The sequence below is a fragment of the Microtus oregoni genome, unplaced genomic scaffold, assembly GCF_018167655.1.
Source record: "Microtus oregoni isolate MIOR12 unplaced genomic scaffold, Mior012 000000F_ref0000247, whole genome shotgun sequence".
Taxonomy (NCBI): Eukaryota; Metazoa; Chordata; class Mammalia; order Rodentia; family Cricetidae; genus Microtus; species Microtus oregoni.
The window spans coordinates 64,786,158-64,803,772 of NW_024543059.1; the positions used below are offsets into that span (position 1 = coordinate 64,786,158).

Genomic DNA, 17,615 nt, shown 5'->3' on the forward strand with positions numbered 1-17,615 from the left:
GATTACAAACAGCACTAGTTAAAGATCCCCACATAGATCTCCACAGTAATTATCCAGGGCAAGTTGGGGCTGTGTTTGCTGTAGTCTTAGAGGAGTTACTCCTTGTTAGAATTTTTTCACGACTAGCAGAGTCACATAATCCAATGCCTGTAAGAACTTTTGATTCATTCAATAATGCTTTGTAATATTATTTTACTGTATAATTTTCCAGTCTAAAAAATCAAAATATTTAATGTAAAAATAATAGGCCATAAATCCACAAAAAATTCTTCAGAAAATAGGAAAAGGATAGTGATTATTCATGATGCAAATGGATTGGTTATCTTGACTCTGGGCCAATAGGTCTCCACAGGACAGCTACATTTTAGCCTCACATTACATATATACTCTCACATCCTGCCAGAGAGAAAAATAACTATCCCCTAGAGCAATAAATGATGCATAAAAATTGGAAAGCTAGTTTTTATTATCAATATCAGCAAGTGAAGAACTGAGAAAAGTCTCTGGCAAATAATCAGGAATTTCTGATTTGTGAACCTCCACAGCTCCCTGTTCTGTTACAGCAGACTGACTGGGGCACTGAGTTCAGCTGTGTTCAAAGTTTTTGTACATCATTATTTAGAGCTTATTTGTGTCATATATCATAGAATCAAAATTCATCACTAAAGAGCCACGGACTCAACGTAGGATAGAAAATCCAATGGGAATGGATCTCTAAAGTGAGGAAAGCTGACCTTTTGGTTGATTTCTTAGTTTTTTGTGGCTGTGGTATAAATTCTGACATAGTCAACCTAAGGGAAGAAAAATTATTTTCACTCATGGTTTCCAAGGTTTCGGTCAACGGTCAGTTGGCCATGTTGCTATTTTGGGTTCTTTAACAAGGCAGCATAGAGTTGTTAGAAGCACAGGGGTGGGTCAGACCTGCTGGCCCATGATGACCAGGAAGAAAAGAGTACAGAAGAGAAAAAAGAATTCCCAGAACACATGGCCAGTAATCCAATAGGTTCTCTCTCTTTAAACACTTTGTCACTTTCCAATACGAACGCTGGATGGGGATTTGCCTTCAATATCTGGACACTAGAGATCCCCACTAAAATGATTGGTACCTAATGGATGGTGAAAACTCACTCTTCGGTCTGTCTGGGTTCTCAACCAGAGAGTCACAGTTACTTCACTTGATCGAGAAACTCTTAAATCAAGAGGCAAAGAGAGAAGCTAATTCTACCAAAATGAGTTGTCAAAAAGCCACACTCTTGTTATTTATGCAAAAACATGAATTTATTCAGTACCATTCAAAGAAGGATATTATATACTACCCTTGTGTCAAATCCTATGTTAAGTGCTAAAGACAACAGGGTGACTAGGGACCAAACACTCACCATACTGACATGTAGCTGGGAACTGAGGAAGAGAAGAGCAGTAAAGCTGGGTATGAGAAGTCATTTTACTGACCTAGTTAAACTGAAATGAACAGTGTGTGAAACCTGGAGGAGGGGAAATGAATGGCTGAGGAATGAAGGAGTAAGAGAGAAGAATAGCGTTAAGCCATTTGTGGCTTACTACAAAGCCTGGGGTAGGTAGGTATAGATAGGTGCTGTCCTACTGGGGCCATAGATGGTCTAGCCTGAAGCAAGTGCCTGCTGAGGGGAGATTATAACCCTGTAGTTAGAGAAAAGCTTGTAGGAGTTAAGTAAGACATAGAAGCACAAATTATCCTGCCAGCAATGTGAAGTTTATACAGGCAAGCGTTTGAAGAGAAAGGGCTCTGCATATGGTGCTACATTTACCCGACTCTACTCTGCAGGTCAGAGGGTAATGGTCAAGAAACATCTTTGCTACTCCACTTCAGTGAAATGGCTATATGTGACCATATTAAAGTAACATGCGTCTTTCCTAATACAACACCATTAAATATTTGAGTATATTTAAATTTTTGCTAGCATTCAATTATATGGGACTTTAAGAAATAATTTCTGGTTTCAATAACATAACTTTCTGAATGACTTCTCTACTCGTTCAGTAAAATAGCAAATCATCTATTCTAGGAACTATAGGTAATGCTTACATCAATTAAAAAATGAAGCAAAAACCTTTGGCAATTGCGTACTGACAGTCTGTAAACCATCTTAGTGTTTAAAACATCAACATTGAGAAGCTTGATTTTTTCCTTAAGGAGACGACACATGCTGGAAGGAATCAAAAGTACAGGCTCATCACTCAGGCACTGTGTTTTTTACTCCTGGAAATTCTCCAAGAAAACTACTACAAATTAAATGCTATATGTAGTGATAAACACCAGAAAAACAGGCTAATCAATCATCAAAAACATTCCAGATTGCTTCTGCTACATTCTTTCAACAGAATAAGATCTATAAAGATAAGAGTTTTTTTTTTAAATTATGTAGATGACACTCACTTCTGATTATATAGAGTCCCTATAACTTTCCCTTTTCAAAAAGTGGATGTTTCTTAAGACATCATTTAGGGGAGTGGGGAAGGACAAAGTAGGGTTAAAAAATAAACGACATTAAATCTTATGTTTGCATAAGACAAACTACAAAGAGATCTCTGCCCCTAAGGGAGAGTTCTGATGTGGTGAATGACAGGTCCTTGTTCACTATATTGTTTAATGTATCTATCACATTGTGGTTGCTAAAGGGTCTAGAACTGCAGTAGTTTTTGTTGTACTCTTTGGTTATGCACTTATCAAGTGGACATATTTTGAAAAAATATAAAACGAAAGAACAAAAGTATGAGTAATGTCACCGTGAACCATAAAATACAATACTGGATAGTCTTTGGAACTGGGAAACTCTCCTTTGTCCGTACTCTTCTCAAAATACAGTCATTATTCAACCAACCTACATTTCCCTTTTATAACTACACACTGGAAACGTTTTTGCGAACAGGACTATAATCTTTGCAAATATTCTTTCTCATTCTTACAGACCACAAGTTGTAGATGGATGCCTATGAGAAACTACAGAGCTCCATTGGCCTCTCCTTGAATCCATTTAAAATATTTAATTCAATGAAGTGCAGACCAGATCCAGTAATAACTAGATACCTCCTCCCACATACACATACACGCTATACATGCAGATACATTGAAGAGTTTGGGCAAGTAATTAATTTCTTCTCTCTTTTTGGCTTTTATCTTAATATATACCCTGAGCATATGAAAACCTCTGGCCTTGCTTGGAAATTTTAGTTTAATTAACTTTTGCTTTCATTTTAGAATCAGTAAATGCTTTGCAATGTTAAAACTTTTGACATAATGAAAAAGGTTAATTGTTTCAATTCCTTTAGAAAGAGTTTAAATATTAGCCAAAAAAATAGAGTCCAATAATTAATTTTTCTTAGTCTTTAACCTCCATTTAACAAACATTGCAATGCATCGTTTAAAAAGAATAAATGGGTGTTTTTCACCTAAAGTTATCAAATGCTAGTTAAGCTGAAATACATTCTAGATTCAGAATTTGCTATTAAAATAATGTCACTGGGGCTAGAGAGATAGCTGAATGGACAAGAGCACTTCTAATTCTTATGGAGGACTAGGGTTTGACTCCAAGGACCTACATGATGCACAAGTGACTGGCATGCCAGGTCTGGGGGCCATATACCCTCTTCTGGCTTCCAGAGGCACATACACATATACACAGCAAACACTTACATACATAAAGTAAAAAGAACTGTGTTCTTAAAATCTCACACTAAAGCAAATATTAATTTCCAAAGTACTTTAGTGTAAAATGTATCATAATTTGGTATAGCTTTTGACTTTTAAAATGCAACAATTTCTTTTAAAAATGTACCTTTAATAATAAAACATTTTTGTTGGCCCATAAGCCGTTCCTCCATTTGATATTAATCCCAACTGAATACAGTCCTCTCATTCTTGTAATAGAGTTTTAGCAATGCCAAATGAAAACAGTTACATAGTGTAGCCATTTATGATAAGAATAAAATAGCAACAGATATATCAAAGACCAAAGTGCACAAAGTGTTTGTCTAGTGCCAAGCCCTGTTCTCAGCTCTTCACTTTGCATAACCCCATTCCTCCCTGCAGTTCTACGACATCAATGCTACAATTATTTTTATTATTTTTATCTTTTGCTCCCAGTGTGAAGTGAAACTAAGATTTTTATACTTGTACATGAGGGCCTGACACAACGTTCAGCACACTTTACTCATTTTTGCCAAGGGACTCACAGACATAATGGCAGGATTTCTAGTACCAGTTGTCACAGGATACCCACTATTCATATATATGAATATTTAAATAAATTTTGTTATATTTTATATATTTTTTCAACTTGAAAATTATCACACCCAAACACTCAGATGCAGACTACATTCCCAAGTGTGCACAGCCATGTGAAGAGTACGATTTTAATTTCCTGGTAGTCAAGAAAAGAGTCAGAAGGAGGGAGAGAGAGAGAGAGAGAAGAGGGGAGAAATAAAGCCATCCACTTATGTGAATGTGGTCATGATAAATCTCAGAGTGGACATGGACTATTTTCAGAAAATCCTGACAAGCATAAATTAACACATTTAAGTGGGAATGTGTTTACTCCATTCTTTGAAAAATGTAGTCATACCAAGAGGAGTGCATTCTTTTCAAACTGCCCAAGACAGCAAGTCTATTACACAGCACGGAGTTATTTTACAAAAAAAAAAAAAAAAAAAAGTTCTAAGCTAATGTAATAACTGTCCAATTTCAATCAATCTATGACCATCTTGTTATATTTTCAACATAATTCAATTTCATAATACAAGTTTGTAGATGGGTACACATTTATTATGCAGCCAAATACAATGACATTCTCTTTTCATTTCACAATAGAATTAAATTTCAAGCACTACAAAAGAAAAAAAAAGTATGGAAATAGCCATTATAAAAGATGTTTTTAGTCTTTAAAAGTAGGTTGAAAATTAAAAATCAAAGTTCACTTGTTTGGAGTGAGACATGTTCCCATCTGTTATTAATGCCTGTGTTATGTACTGAAGACAAGTTTATTCACCAAGGCCTTCATATAACATATCAGTAAATGGGATTTTGGTTAGTAATTTAATTTCATAAACTCTGACCATGGAAGCTCACAATTCATTCAAAATGAACATTTACAGTGTCCTGGGATGTATTAAAAACAGTTAGTGACACTACAGAGAACTTCTTGATTTCATTAAGAAACGCTTGTTTGAGAATCTAGTCACACAAAAGGAAAAATCTCTGCTTTTGTTAAAGAGTAGGCTTTTTCTTTTTTGCTATCATTCTTTTCAAGAAATACAGGGACATGTTAGGCTTTTACTTTTTACCATGTGGAAAAAAATGCTCACTTAATTTCAAAGTAGAAATAAGTAAAAGTAGTTACATTTGGTTAGAGAACAGAACTCAGAACCCCAAAGGCAAGAAAATGTGATAAGAATTTCAGTGACGATTATGAAGATTCTCAGGAAGCTTGTGCACGTGTGATGGGGTCATGTGCTGACTTGGGCTCCGCCCTCCTGATTTATGCTGGGTTTTGCTAATGGCCTGATAATGGGGAAGGGGGAGGTGGTGTGCAGTCTCCTAGTGCTTTAGAGTGGTGTGAGCATGACAGCCGCTGATTAAGTACTGCCCAGGTTTCTGCTCACACCAGATGACTGAGCAGCCGTGTTCAGCACCACCATGGTGTCAAGCTTGCAGAACCCTGGCTTACAGTCTATTCTCAAGATGACTTACAAAATATTGCAGAGTCTATAATAATCGACTGTATCCAAGTTTTGTCTAAAATTTTCTAAAGGTGAGAAATATCTTTAAGGAATTCGGTAGGGGCCTGATATGAGCATTTCCACCATCACTTTCATTGCAGGCAGCACATACATATCGCATAGCTTCTAACATATTGCCCCAGAGATCATTTATAAACATTAGCATGTTAAATTACACCTGTGCTTTCGTGCAATCCTCTTCTAGACCCTCACTCGCCTCCCCACTTACACACATAAATGTTTGTGGAAGGACTTCCTGTGGTTTCAAAGTATATGGAAAAATAAACATTGTAGCTAATAGCAGAAAAAAAATCTCTTTAAGTGAACTTCTCAGGGCACCTTATGTGAATGCAGGTTCCAATGGAAACAACTCCTTTAGAATGTCAGCTTAAACTATTTCCAGATGATTTCTTTCAAAGCCTCCAGTTTAAAGACATCACTGCCACATATTATCTTCTTGTTCCAGAGACTGCTACTTTTGTTTCATCACAAATCTCTGCCTCTTTAGCAGCAGTCCTGCTACTACGATCAGATGGCATTTGTTTTACTTAATGTACATAGGTTTAGAAAGGAAATACAGAACTGCTATTACTGCATTCTATGAAAACATGCCAGCATACATTTAGCTGACACGGCATCAGCTGGTATTTAAACTGGGCTTAGCTAATGGACTTTTAATGTCAGCGGGGTTATGTGCAGTTACTGGCTATTAGCAGAAATGGTTCCTTCCTATAAAAATCACTTTTTCTCAAGTGTGTTGTTTGAACATTCCTTTCCCTAACTTAGTGACTGTCACTGAATGCTAAATAAACCCAAGGACTCTGGAGTCTGCTGTTATCTTTAAGATCCTCCTTTTCCTTTTAGATTTGCAATTCAGCATTAAACAGGCAACCTTTCGCATTAACTTTTAGACTTGTAATCACAAAACTTTGTGAGAAATAATATTTCCTTTGTCATTTTTCACAGAATCCTATGTGTTTTGCTATGAAAACCCCATGTCAACCATGAAGGACGTATGCATGATGGAGTGTTGAACATGGGCATCTGAATTCTAGAATTTGTGGACTTTTAAAATGCCAGTTCCAAATTGCCATATATATAACAGCCCAGCTGACCTTGCCTTCAGTGGGCCCATGTATAAGTTCACTTCGTGGTTGGCACTTCCAGAACAACCCTGACTCTTAGAGAAGTCAGAAAGATTCAGGACCCTGTGCAAGAGTTGTTCCCCCTGCCTGCTTGGAAATAGATATTCTACTGTTCATAGACATTCAACTGTAGTCAGTACATGAGAGCCCACCATAAGGCTGTGGGGGAAAACATCACAAGTTCTGCATCTGTTTGCCATAGGCCACAGAAAGTAGACCTCACATGGTATCGGGAAACAACTTGTTGCTAAAAGATGAGACAGGTATGTCTCTACACCACACAATAAAATGACTCAGCAATTTGCAAAGGCAACTTTCTGCAGAAAAGTAGGATGTATTTTTTATTAGGAAATTTGTGATGAAATCTGAGTTGCCAGTTTATAATCACCTTCAGAAATGAGCTCTATAAGTAAAAATAAAACATTTATTAGACAGGTTTGTTTTCCCTTTGAAAATAAATGTTTTCTTCTAAAATATCAAAGATACTACAGATACACAATGCACACTCACTGCTACACATACACTCAGATACACATATATGTTCATAGGAGATTATCAAACTGTATTTATCTACTCCGTATGATTTATTCATTTCATTAAAATCATCCTAGGAAAGCTACAGTTATTTAAGTCATTAAAAATTGCCTGCAAGTCTTTCATTTGACTTATAATAAATTCAGTAAAACAATCCCTCTTCTTTACAACTAGGACTTCATACCTACAGCTGAAAATTTTCCCAGCCATCTTTCTAGTTTTCTCAATCATGTGATTGCACGATAATGGTAACAATTTCACTGCAGCCTTTTTCATCATTTGTAGAGGAAGACATGTGTGTAGTGGTGGTATAAAAATAAAGATTTCACTCGGCATGGAGAGGCAGACAGTGATAATAACACTTTCAAAATGCAGTGTAATTCTATTAAGTCAGTTCCACTTAAGCAAATTCATATTTAGGGACAATTGTCCCTAAGAATTCCCATATAATTTGAGCATCATGCTATCGGGCTATCGGATTTCTTCCAAGCAGGTGAACCTTCAGAAACAACAGGGTATTGTTGCCAGTGGCAATGTTTAACAAGGTAGCTTCAGATTAAGTGATGCATTTCCAAAAAAAAAAAAAAATCACTGGTGGGTCTCAGATTAGCGCTCATCTAATTTCCAGTCAAGCACATCTTTAAGGTACATGAAAGATTCAGATACAACTTCTTAACACACACAGCCTTTGAAAACACTTTGGAAATCCTTTGTCAGTTGGAGAAAGACAACATGATTTATATGTAAGCTTTATATCATTAACTTCTTCAATATTATGAGGAGAAATCAGTCTTACTTAGGCCTCTAGTTCAGATTGAACTAATAACGAATCATAAAAAAACAAACAAACAAAAAGATTCCCCTCCACACCTGAAAGCAGTCACAGAGTTGAGTTTCTGTTTTCCAAGGTGAAGGCCCTGTGTGTGAAGAGGGGGCAAGTGTCAGCTTCCTTCAGACCTTGGGTTGAGTCCCTTAAGTCAACTTAAGTCACAGTCTCTCATCATTTTAGGGATCCAGAATGAAGAAGATTGCAAAGAAAAGGAGAGGGAACATAGTTGCTGTTTTATTTAGAGTGATACAGCATTACTACTTGCTAAACTTGAGACTTTCCACTGGGTGGCCACAATGTGGACATTTTGCAGTCTTTACTCGAAGGAGATACAATATATCACTTTTCTTTTGACCAACTGCCAAGGCCAGTACAATCTCAGAGTTATCAGAATTTACTCCTCCTTCTTATCTTCCAGTTTTTGTTTAGGTGATAATTTGGGGTTTGTTTGGCTTAGATTAGAGATAATAGAGATCTCAAAACCCACAAAATAGTTAACAGTCCTATGGTCACTATCATTTTTAGGTTCTGTCCAAATAAATTGACTGTCTGCTTAATTTCAAAGGAGTTAGTTTTTCAAAAGAACTCCTTCAGTTCATGGTATTTAAAAAAAAGATACCATAATTATTTAGAATATTTAAGTAAAGTACAAACTTGTTAACATATAGGAAGTAGAATGATAAAAAACTTCTTCCTTTAATTTTAATCTTATTTTTGAATTTTCTTTGCTAATGATTAGAAATATGTTGCATCCTACAGCCTAATACAATATATAAAACTTCTGTTTTCTGTGAGAATGTATCTTTTGAATTAATTTTACATAATTTTTCTCAAAGTTTTTACTTCAAAACTTTTATATTATTATCTTTTAATAATTTCATAATTTCTATACTCACCTTAGCTTTCACTAACTGTGAGAAACAAAGGCCAACAATTATGTTCCTGGATATATTTGGTTTAATAAGTGAACTTCAGAAACATTTTAATATATAAGCACCAACCTATTTTTTTATTTAAATTAAGCTTCCTATATAAGACTTTTCAATAGGGGAAAAAATAGAACACAATGAAATATATTTAAGTTTGAGTAGTCCACAATTAAATAATCAATTAAGACTTTTAGAAATTCTAGCACTCATCAATAAGCCTGTTAAATGTATTGAAGGAGTTTCTATTTAGCATCCATAGCTGGACATAAAGTATGTGCTCGTCTTCCAGGGCCTTTTTACTGCTCTCATAATTGCTGAGAAATGAAACTAGCCACAGAAGCTGCATGACACAATGATTAATGAAAGTAAAACCCCCTATTCTCACAACATTTTAAAATAAATAAGGCTTGTAACTCTGGAGTTAAATTTGATTAATCAATATCATATGTTAATAGGATTATGCTATCCCTCATATTTGAAATAAGAACTCCAGTAGGCATGTCAATACGATGAAGGTTCCCCTTGTTCCCGTTCTCTTCCATGGAAAAGTAAGACACGGTGTGTGGTTTCATTAGCAGAGGGTATTCCCCAAACATTGTAGTTTTCATATGTTATGCTTCGCTTTGCAACACAAAGCACTTTTGAGTTACTGTTCTCTGCTAATAAAAGGTATACTGATGTAAGGGCAAAATTCTGCAGGTTAGGCACTTTCAAAGTTGTAGCTGACTTTCTAGATTATAACTTCAGTTTAATTGATGTTACTGTACTTCCGCCCTGTGTAGAGAAGGTCTGTTTAAGTGCCTTAATTCTAGTACATTCTTTTGTGTATTTCAGAACTTCCCTGTATAATTCTGTGGGGGCAGTAGTGCTCAGAATGAGAGAAAGGCCACATTTCCAAGGCAAACCAACACTTTTAAATGAATGCTCAGAGGCACACATATTAAACTTTCATTAAAAAGTATTTTGGTGTATACAAACTGCTAGAGAGGATACACACATTGAGTACTTCTGATTCTGTGAGTTTACAGAGATATTTGCACAAAATAATTTGTATCAAAACTTTGTAAATTTTAAGACAAAATACGAGAGAAACTATAGGCTACATTAAAAAAAAATTACAAATAAGAATATGGCAACATTTCAAAATTACTCCTGAAAATGAACTTCAACCCAGTAGCACAAAACTGTCACTGAGTTTGTATTTAAAACATCCTGGAACTGACATTCTATATAAAAGTTCTCAGATTCATGGAGTCCTCCTTAACAAATACAAACAGCAATAAATACAAGTAAGCAGTAGAATAAAGGAATCCATGCAGGGGTCCCGGAAGTTGTTGATTAAGAGACTGAGAGGGAGATGGTAATTTAAATAGAGAGAGAGATAAAGAGGGAAGAGAGAACAGAGAGAAGATAAGGTATTTGAGGTTAAGTGCAGAACTTCACTATCAATAATTTAAAACAGAATGACAGTTTGTCAGGAGAAATGTGTTTGTCTTAACTATAAGTAAAGTAAACATAAAGGTCCCTTGAAATGTTTAGCTTTGTCTTCAAAGTTGGTCAGAGAGGGACATGAAAAGATATAGCAATGACTGTTTATTGTTTATGTTCACCACAATCACAAGAAATGAAATCTGAAAATTTAAATAGAGTTGAGTCAATTGAAATACTGGTACAGTTACCTCACTTTTTGCGGTTTTTTTTTTCTAAATTGGAAGCCAAGGAATTACAATACTTACTGAGAGCTACCTACTACTCTAGTTGGTTTACATTTATTAATTCAACCCAAGTATGACTACAGCATTTCTTTTCCCATCTTCCATGTGAGGAAACCAAGGCACTGAAAAGTTAAATAACCTAGGCATGGGCACGTAACTAGTAGAGGCTGGGAGAATTATGAGGCATTGCGCTAACAGGAAGAGCAGGCATACAGCATGAGCAATTCTTGGCTTGGACCTCCCACAAAGTCATAAACAAAAGACACTGACTTCAAGTAAATCGGGATGAAGCTACAGCAGCATGGCATAGCACTTGCCTGGCACAACGTGTACAGGGACCTAGATTCAATCCTCATTATCAAGAAGTGGGTGGATCTGAATATAAGTAATACTTTTGAAATACTTCAGGAAAATCCCACTTCCAAAATAGACATACTGGTGCACAACTGTTATTCCGGTAATGGGATCAGGTGGGGGCAGAGGTGTGTGGCTCATGAGTTACCAGCCAATGCAGAAGAGGGGAAGGATGAATGAGAGTATATGCCTGGACTGCCTCAACCCCCAAGTGTCCTCTCCCTACTACTGGCAACCAAATCATTACCATTAATCCTCTATGTATAAAAATGTTAGAATTGTCCCCACTATCACTCACCGAAGAAAGACGGCCTCGTTGACACAAGGAACATATCTGAACCCAGTGTTATGACTCAGAAATTTATATGCTATGCTGACAGGTCTGCCTTGAGGTTGAAGACAGTTTATTCAAGTCTAAGTCTCCAACAAGCAACACACAGTCTGGGACATAATACCAGTGGACCAGATTAGTTTGTTAGGAAACTAATACACTTCTGATACACACTCTATTCAAACAAGTGTGCAGAAAATGGAAATAGGTTTGACTTTAAGTGCCCTAGACACAAAGGTCAACTACATGTGATCTAGGCTGAAACCTCAAGACCGGAGTCTAGGCTCAACTTCTACCTCCAGCATCTTCCAGAAATGGCTACAATTCCCAGTGCTTCTGAGAGTGACTCCCTCTGCTGCTCCAGCAAAGCTATGACCTACATCAGAAACGTGCTATGTGCAGTTAAGGCCCAATGAAGCACATTCTCCCCCAATCATTCAAATAGGAGGGATACTGCACGCATCAGAGGACGGTTGGATTTGTCTCAACAATAACACTAAATAAGCCAAGAAAGTGAGGCTAGTACATCTCATGCCTCCATTATATCCTTAGGCGAGTTGTTTGCATATATTGGTATGAATTCTGATGATGATCTGTTCCCAAGGTGCAATGATAGACACTTTAAATGATCCTTCCCTGCCTAACTAGGATATTTATTATAATGTAATGATTTCTTTTCTTTGTTTTATTGACAGAGTCTGGCTTTGTTGTACAGAGTAGCTTTGAACTTATATTCCTCATGCCTCAACCTCCTTCAGTGGGAGTCTTATAGGAATATACCACCACACTCCTTGCTTTGTTTTTTAAAGTTGGTGCTTGGAAACTTTGTTCTCTGAAAACTTTTTATCACTAACTTAGAATGCACAGGATTACCTGCCGAACAAAAGCTAACTTGCCTATTTTCACTTATTATAGATCCCCAAAGAGAATGCATGAATTTGTCCTCCCAATTGAGCAGTACATGAGAGAATAATAATTAAATTCATCAGTAACACAGCAACATGCATAAAGTCCTGAAAGTATGATTTCCTTCTCTCCAAGAGAAGTGTGTTACTTGTTTTCTGAACACATTATAAATTAACGCAACGAGAATTATCTTTGACTTGTCCTCAGTAATTTTCTGGTCTGAATTTGAGGGTGTTAGCACACATAACACTAGTTGGTGGCAGATAAGAGAGGCATTATAATGTGTAAGGCTGGCATGATAGAAGACAATAATTCATGAACACATCCTCTCTCTCTCTCTCTCTCTCTCTCTCTCTCTCTCTCTCTCTCTTTGCTCTTCCTAGTAAAAATATTTCATTCTTGGAAGTCAGGAGCCCTGAAAATTCCCTGGAGTGAAGGTTTCCCAGCAATCTTCAATGAAACAATTAGAGCCCATGCAGAGAGAGGAACATTGTTGCCTACAGCTTAGAGAATTTCCCAAGGACCTATTTAAAATGACTGCTGTCTGTCTTTAAACCACAGTTGCAAAACTCATTCACTCACAAATGATACTCTCTCTGTTCTATCTGAAGCACTGTTCCCCCCCCCCCCCCTTTTCTAGGCTGTTTTCAACTAGATACATTTTTATTTTCAAAAGCTTCTCATTTTCACAGTACTGCTCCAACAGATTAAAACCCTTCACATTGTAAAGTACTTAATGAATGTCCCTGTTCTAATTGCATAGGTGCTTGCATTCATGAAAATAGTCCACTGGGGTCATTAAGGTATCAGAACAAGCAAATGGCACCTTGAGGCTATGTGTGGGAGCTCTAATGCAAAATAAAGAGAAAGGATACAGGAGAGGAGATGGGAGCCTGCCTCCCAGACCATCCTACAGTGAATGACTTGAGAAGAAAGTGTTAACAGCAGGTCAGTAGTAAACAGGCCTGGCTAATGAGTAGCAGCCACAGGGACAGTAGCTGATAGCAGATTTCTGTGCTTTACACTTCCTTTGATGTAGCACAGATAACACAGGAAGAGCTGGTGGTCTGGAACATGGAGGATAACAAAGATAAAAGTCGGAATCCTGCCTCTCAGACCATGGGATTTGAAGGAGAAATGTTATTCTCCCTGAACTAAAGTAAATGGAGAAAAACCACACCAAGAAACACACATACACCCTGCTGAACCTGCTTTTCTTTTGCTGTCTAAGATCAGAATTAATCCTCAGTCTTTGCCTTGTCTGGAGCAGACGAAGAAAAAGTGCAAGAGGCAAAGAGAATCCGGGGTTCCTTTTCTTTTAGGCTCTGCTCCCTCCTTTCAATATTAATCCACTTACAGTCCCCCATTTGATTATCTTTATCGATTCTTCTCCTACCCAGTCTTTTTAATTTGGCTGTTGTAAGCTCTCCGCAGGGATCCTGCCTCCTTTTGGCATCTTTGGGGACTTTAACTTGCCTGCTCCCAAACCATTTCTTACCCTGCTCCTCAACCCCAATGGCTTAGTTCTTTGTGCACCCAGCAATGACAAGGGTTTCCAGCAGGAGTCACATAGCTGCTGCCAGAACTGTTCCTCAGGTTGCTCACTTAGGCTTCCTAAGGTCCGCTTCTAGGCATTCCTGGCCAGTGTCCTGAGAACTTCTGATCAATTTCAAGAAATATGGGCTTTCCAACACAGAGTCCCTTGAAAATGGTTAGATGTGCTCTGGGAGTGTGCAGAGCTGACCCCCAAGAATGGGAGAGCCAGTCCAAAAAAGGAAGGAAGGATTTATGGGCACAGCCACTTAGTAATGTAGCAGGGAGGAAAAAAAAACCCACATTCTTCTTAAGTAGCTATCTCTGATTCACACTGCCTTGCTAATGATACCTCTTTTGGGAGCAAGCACCAGACTTGCCTGGCCTCCAGGCTGCCTTCTGCATTCATCACCCTCTTCCTGCACCAGGGCATTGAGATTTTAGGAGATGAAGTCTGCAGTGGGAAAAACCAGTCTAGGCACATCAGTGGAGGAGTCTGGGTTACGGCTTAGCCTCCCCATCTCTCTAAATTTATAAAAGAAGTGGAACAAACGAGACGTGTGTCTGTCTGTGTGTGTGTGTGTGTGTGTGTGTGTGTGTGTGTGTGTGTGTGTGTAGATAGGAAGGTCTCTGAACTGCTTCTCAATTGCTGCCTCTTTCAAAGCGATATCGCCTCCTGGCTATAGGCATAAAATAAATAAATACTTTGTTATTTGTTTAGTGGATGAAGGATTCGGGTGGGAACTGGGCTTGGATGAGATGCCATCGGTGACAGGCGATAAAACAGAAAGCTCCGCCTTTCTTTTACCCACTTTCCAGTCTGAACCGCTGGAAACTGCACCAACTCCTAAAACTCACTGAGCAAGAAGGGACGCCACCCCCCCACCCCACCCCCGCACACACCAAAAGATGACCCTTAGTCTAGGTGCCTCCCCTCTGCCTTTACACGTTTTCAACTCTGAATAAATGTCCTCTAACTCGGCTCTGCTCAGGATGTCACACGCTTACTTCAAGGCTTACATGCATTAAAACGCCAGTTATAAACTGGTTAGTAGTGCTCCGACTCCAGGGAGTTGTAGACTTGGCTTGAAACAACTAGAGTCTCCCACCATGGGTTGTGGGTATGAAGTTTTTCAAGGTTCGCCTGGCGGGAGTGGTACACGGAAAGGTTGCCAGTGGAGAGACAGTTACAACTGAACATCTCCATAACGCCCCACCAGCAGACTGAGGGCACCAACACCTATAGGTTCTAGACACGTTTCCTTAGCTGAGATGGGAGAAGATCCAGCAAGCCCAGCCACCGCACACCGCGGGAAGTCTCTGCACACCACGCATATCGGGGCGCATGTCTGGCACACCACACCGCCGCTATCCAGTGCCTTTGGAAACCTCCATGTGTACAGTATGCAACAACGTCCGCGTGTGGGGCTGAAAGTGCAAAAGACTCCAGAATCCCACAGGCACAGAGGCGGCGGCAGCGGCCACACTTTCATACCCCGGGTCCATCCTCATCTGGAGCTAATGCTGAAAACCTGGTTTCTTAACTAGTTCGGAAAGTGAAATTTAAAGTGGTTTCCACTGAGGGCAATCAGGCAGACGAGGAAGCTAGGATCACCGGGGAGACGGAGAGGCAGAAAAGAGGCAAGGCAGAAGCAAAGGGAGGTGACCGCCGCGCCTTGTGGACCCCCTTACCTTGAGCGGCCGAACCGGTGCCGCTGGCGCTGAGCAGGGCCAGGGCAGGTAACACAAGCATCTGCAGCAAGTATCCTAGTCCCAGTCCGCAGCGGGCCGCTGTCGCCCGTAGACCTTTCCTCATCGTTGGCAGAGGTGTGCGGGGAAGAGGAATGCCACCAAGAGACGCGCGAACAGCAGAGAGCCCCGCCGGGCAGGAGGCTGAATCCGGCCACCGCCAGGCAGTCCTGAGAAATAACAGCAGCCCGAGCGCCACACTCCACTTTCTCCAAGGGCAGGGGCCAAAGGGGGTGGAGAAGAGCCTCTGAGGAGGAGTTTGAAGGTCCCTCGTCCTCTGCGCCTAGCCACTGACGTCTCCCGCCTGCGAGTGCTCTGCCCCCACTCGGGAAAGGCAGGGAGGCGCAGCGCGGCCACCACGGCCGCTCCCGCAGTTCCACCGCCAGCGGAGCGGGCGCTGCTCTCGGGTCCCCGCGCCCGCGGGGATCGCACAGACGCCGTGGAGGGGAGGTGGCGAGAGTGGGAGGAGATGCGAGCGGGCGAGGCGCTCCTGGCTCCTATCCTCGCGCTCCTGTGCAGGAGATAGACGCCCCGGCTGCCGCCCGCCCACCGACGGTCCGGCGACAGTCGCCTCCTGGAGTGGGACGAGAGGGGGTCTTGGGAGGCGCTCGCAGAGGAAGAGTGGAGGGCGCGGCCCCACTCCGCGTGGGGGGAGGCGGAGGGAGGCGGAGGCGGGAGCGCGCTCGCCCGCCTTATGTAAGCGAGGATGGAGTGAGATCCACGCCTCGTGTGGAAGGTGGAGTCCTCTGGGTTCACTCGCTCACTCGCTCCAGCGCTGACAAGGGACACCTGGAAGCTGAGGCTACCACGGCCAGGGCAGCGCAGCCTCCTGCCGGGCGCCAGACTCCTGCTCCGCCAGCGCTGCAGGCGCGCCTCAGGCCACTTGGCCCCGTCCAGCGGAGCTCAGCCCACCGCCTGTCAGTGTCCCCGAGCCGGCCAAGCCTCAGCCAGACGCCCCAGGACTGCACTCGCGCTAGGATTTGGGGAGTTGCGCTTGATGAAGCCGGAGGCGGGCTGGAACTTATTCTCAGAGATGGGAAAGAAGGCAAGAAGCGTTTGCGGTGCCCCAGCCCACTATCTTTGGGTTGTCAGCGCCAGTCAGGCTGTTTTATGCTCTGCGAGCCTGTGACCTATTTGCAGTAGAACAAAAACTAAAAATCAATGGGAACTCCCTCGGTACTGCTTCCTTTGCTTGTTCATCTTGGTGACTGCTGATATTCAGCGTATAAAGAGCGCCGAGGCAATACTGAGAGAAACTCCCTGAAAACAGACAGAACAAAATTCTTAGATACTCAAATGATGTTGGAGCCTATGAATTAGCCTCCAAATTCCTAACAGCAGCGAGTGAGGACAAAATCTGCATCATTTCGGGAAGAATTGAGGCGGGGTGGAAGGGTTAGTTAGGTTGTAGATTCCCCATATAAGGGTGAAAGAGGAACGTAAAGATAAACGGGTACAATTAGACCAGTCTAAACAAAAGGAAGGCAAACGTATGAACGTACCAGTTATGCTCCACAAGATAGCATTGTGAGAGAAATCCGTTCCTAGGATTACTGCATTTTAAAATTAATACTTTATCATGTAATAGTTAAGATCACAGTGGAAAAGAACCACGTGTAAAAACACAGGCACACACACACACACACCACTGGAGGGAGTAGGGAGGAAGAAGGGGGAGAGAAGATAAGAATTTCAAGTCTAATTTGAACTATAGTCATAACTCTGTTCAGGTGAGCAGATCAGATAACCTTCTCGTGCCTTGATTTCCTTTTCTGGAATCTTCTCCTAGATTTTTGCTAATGCCTCATGATTTTGCCTACCTAGTTCCACTGAAAC

The 17,615-nt window shown here is 40.5% G+C and overlaps 1 protein-coding gene across 1 annotated transcript in view; it reads right to left on the reverse strand.

Moving 5' to 3' along the window:
* Unc5c (unc-5 netrin receptor C) overlaps positions 1–16,091 on the reverse strand; it is a 329,934-nt gene extending 313,843 nt beyond the window's left edge. Inside the window, exon 1 of the mRNA XM_041653981.1 lies at positions 15,723–16,091. Within this exon, the coding sequence (XP_041509915.1) occupies positions 15,723–15,846 (124 nt within the window). The 5' untranslated portion in view covers positions 15,847–16,091. The remainder of the gene's footprint in view (positions 1–15,722) is intronic.
* Positions 16,092–17,615: the final 1,524 nt, after the last annotated feature.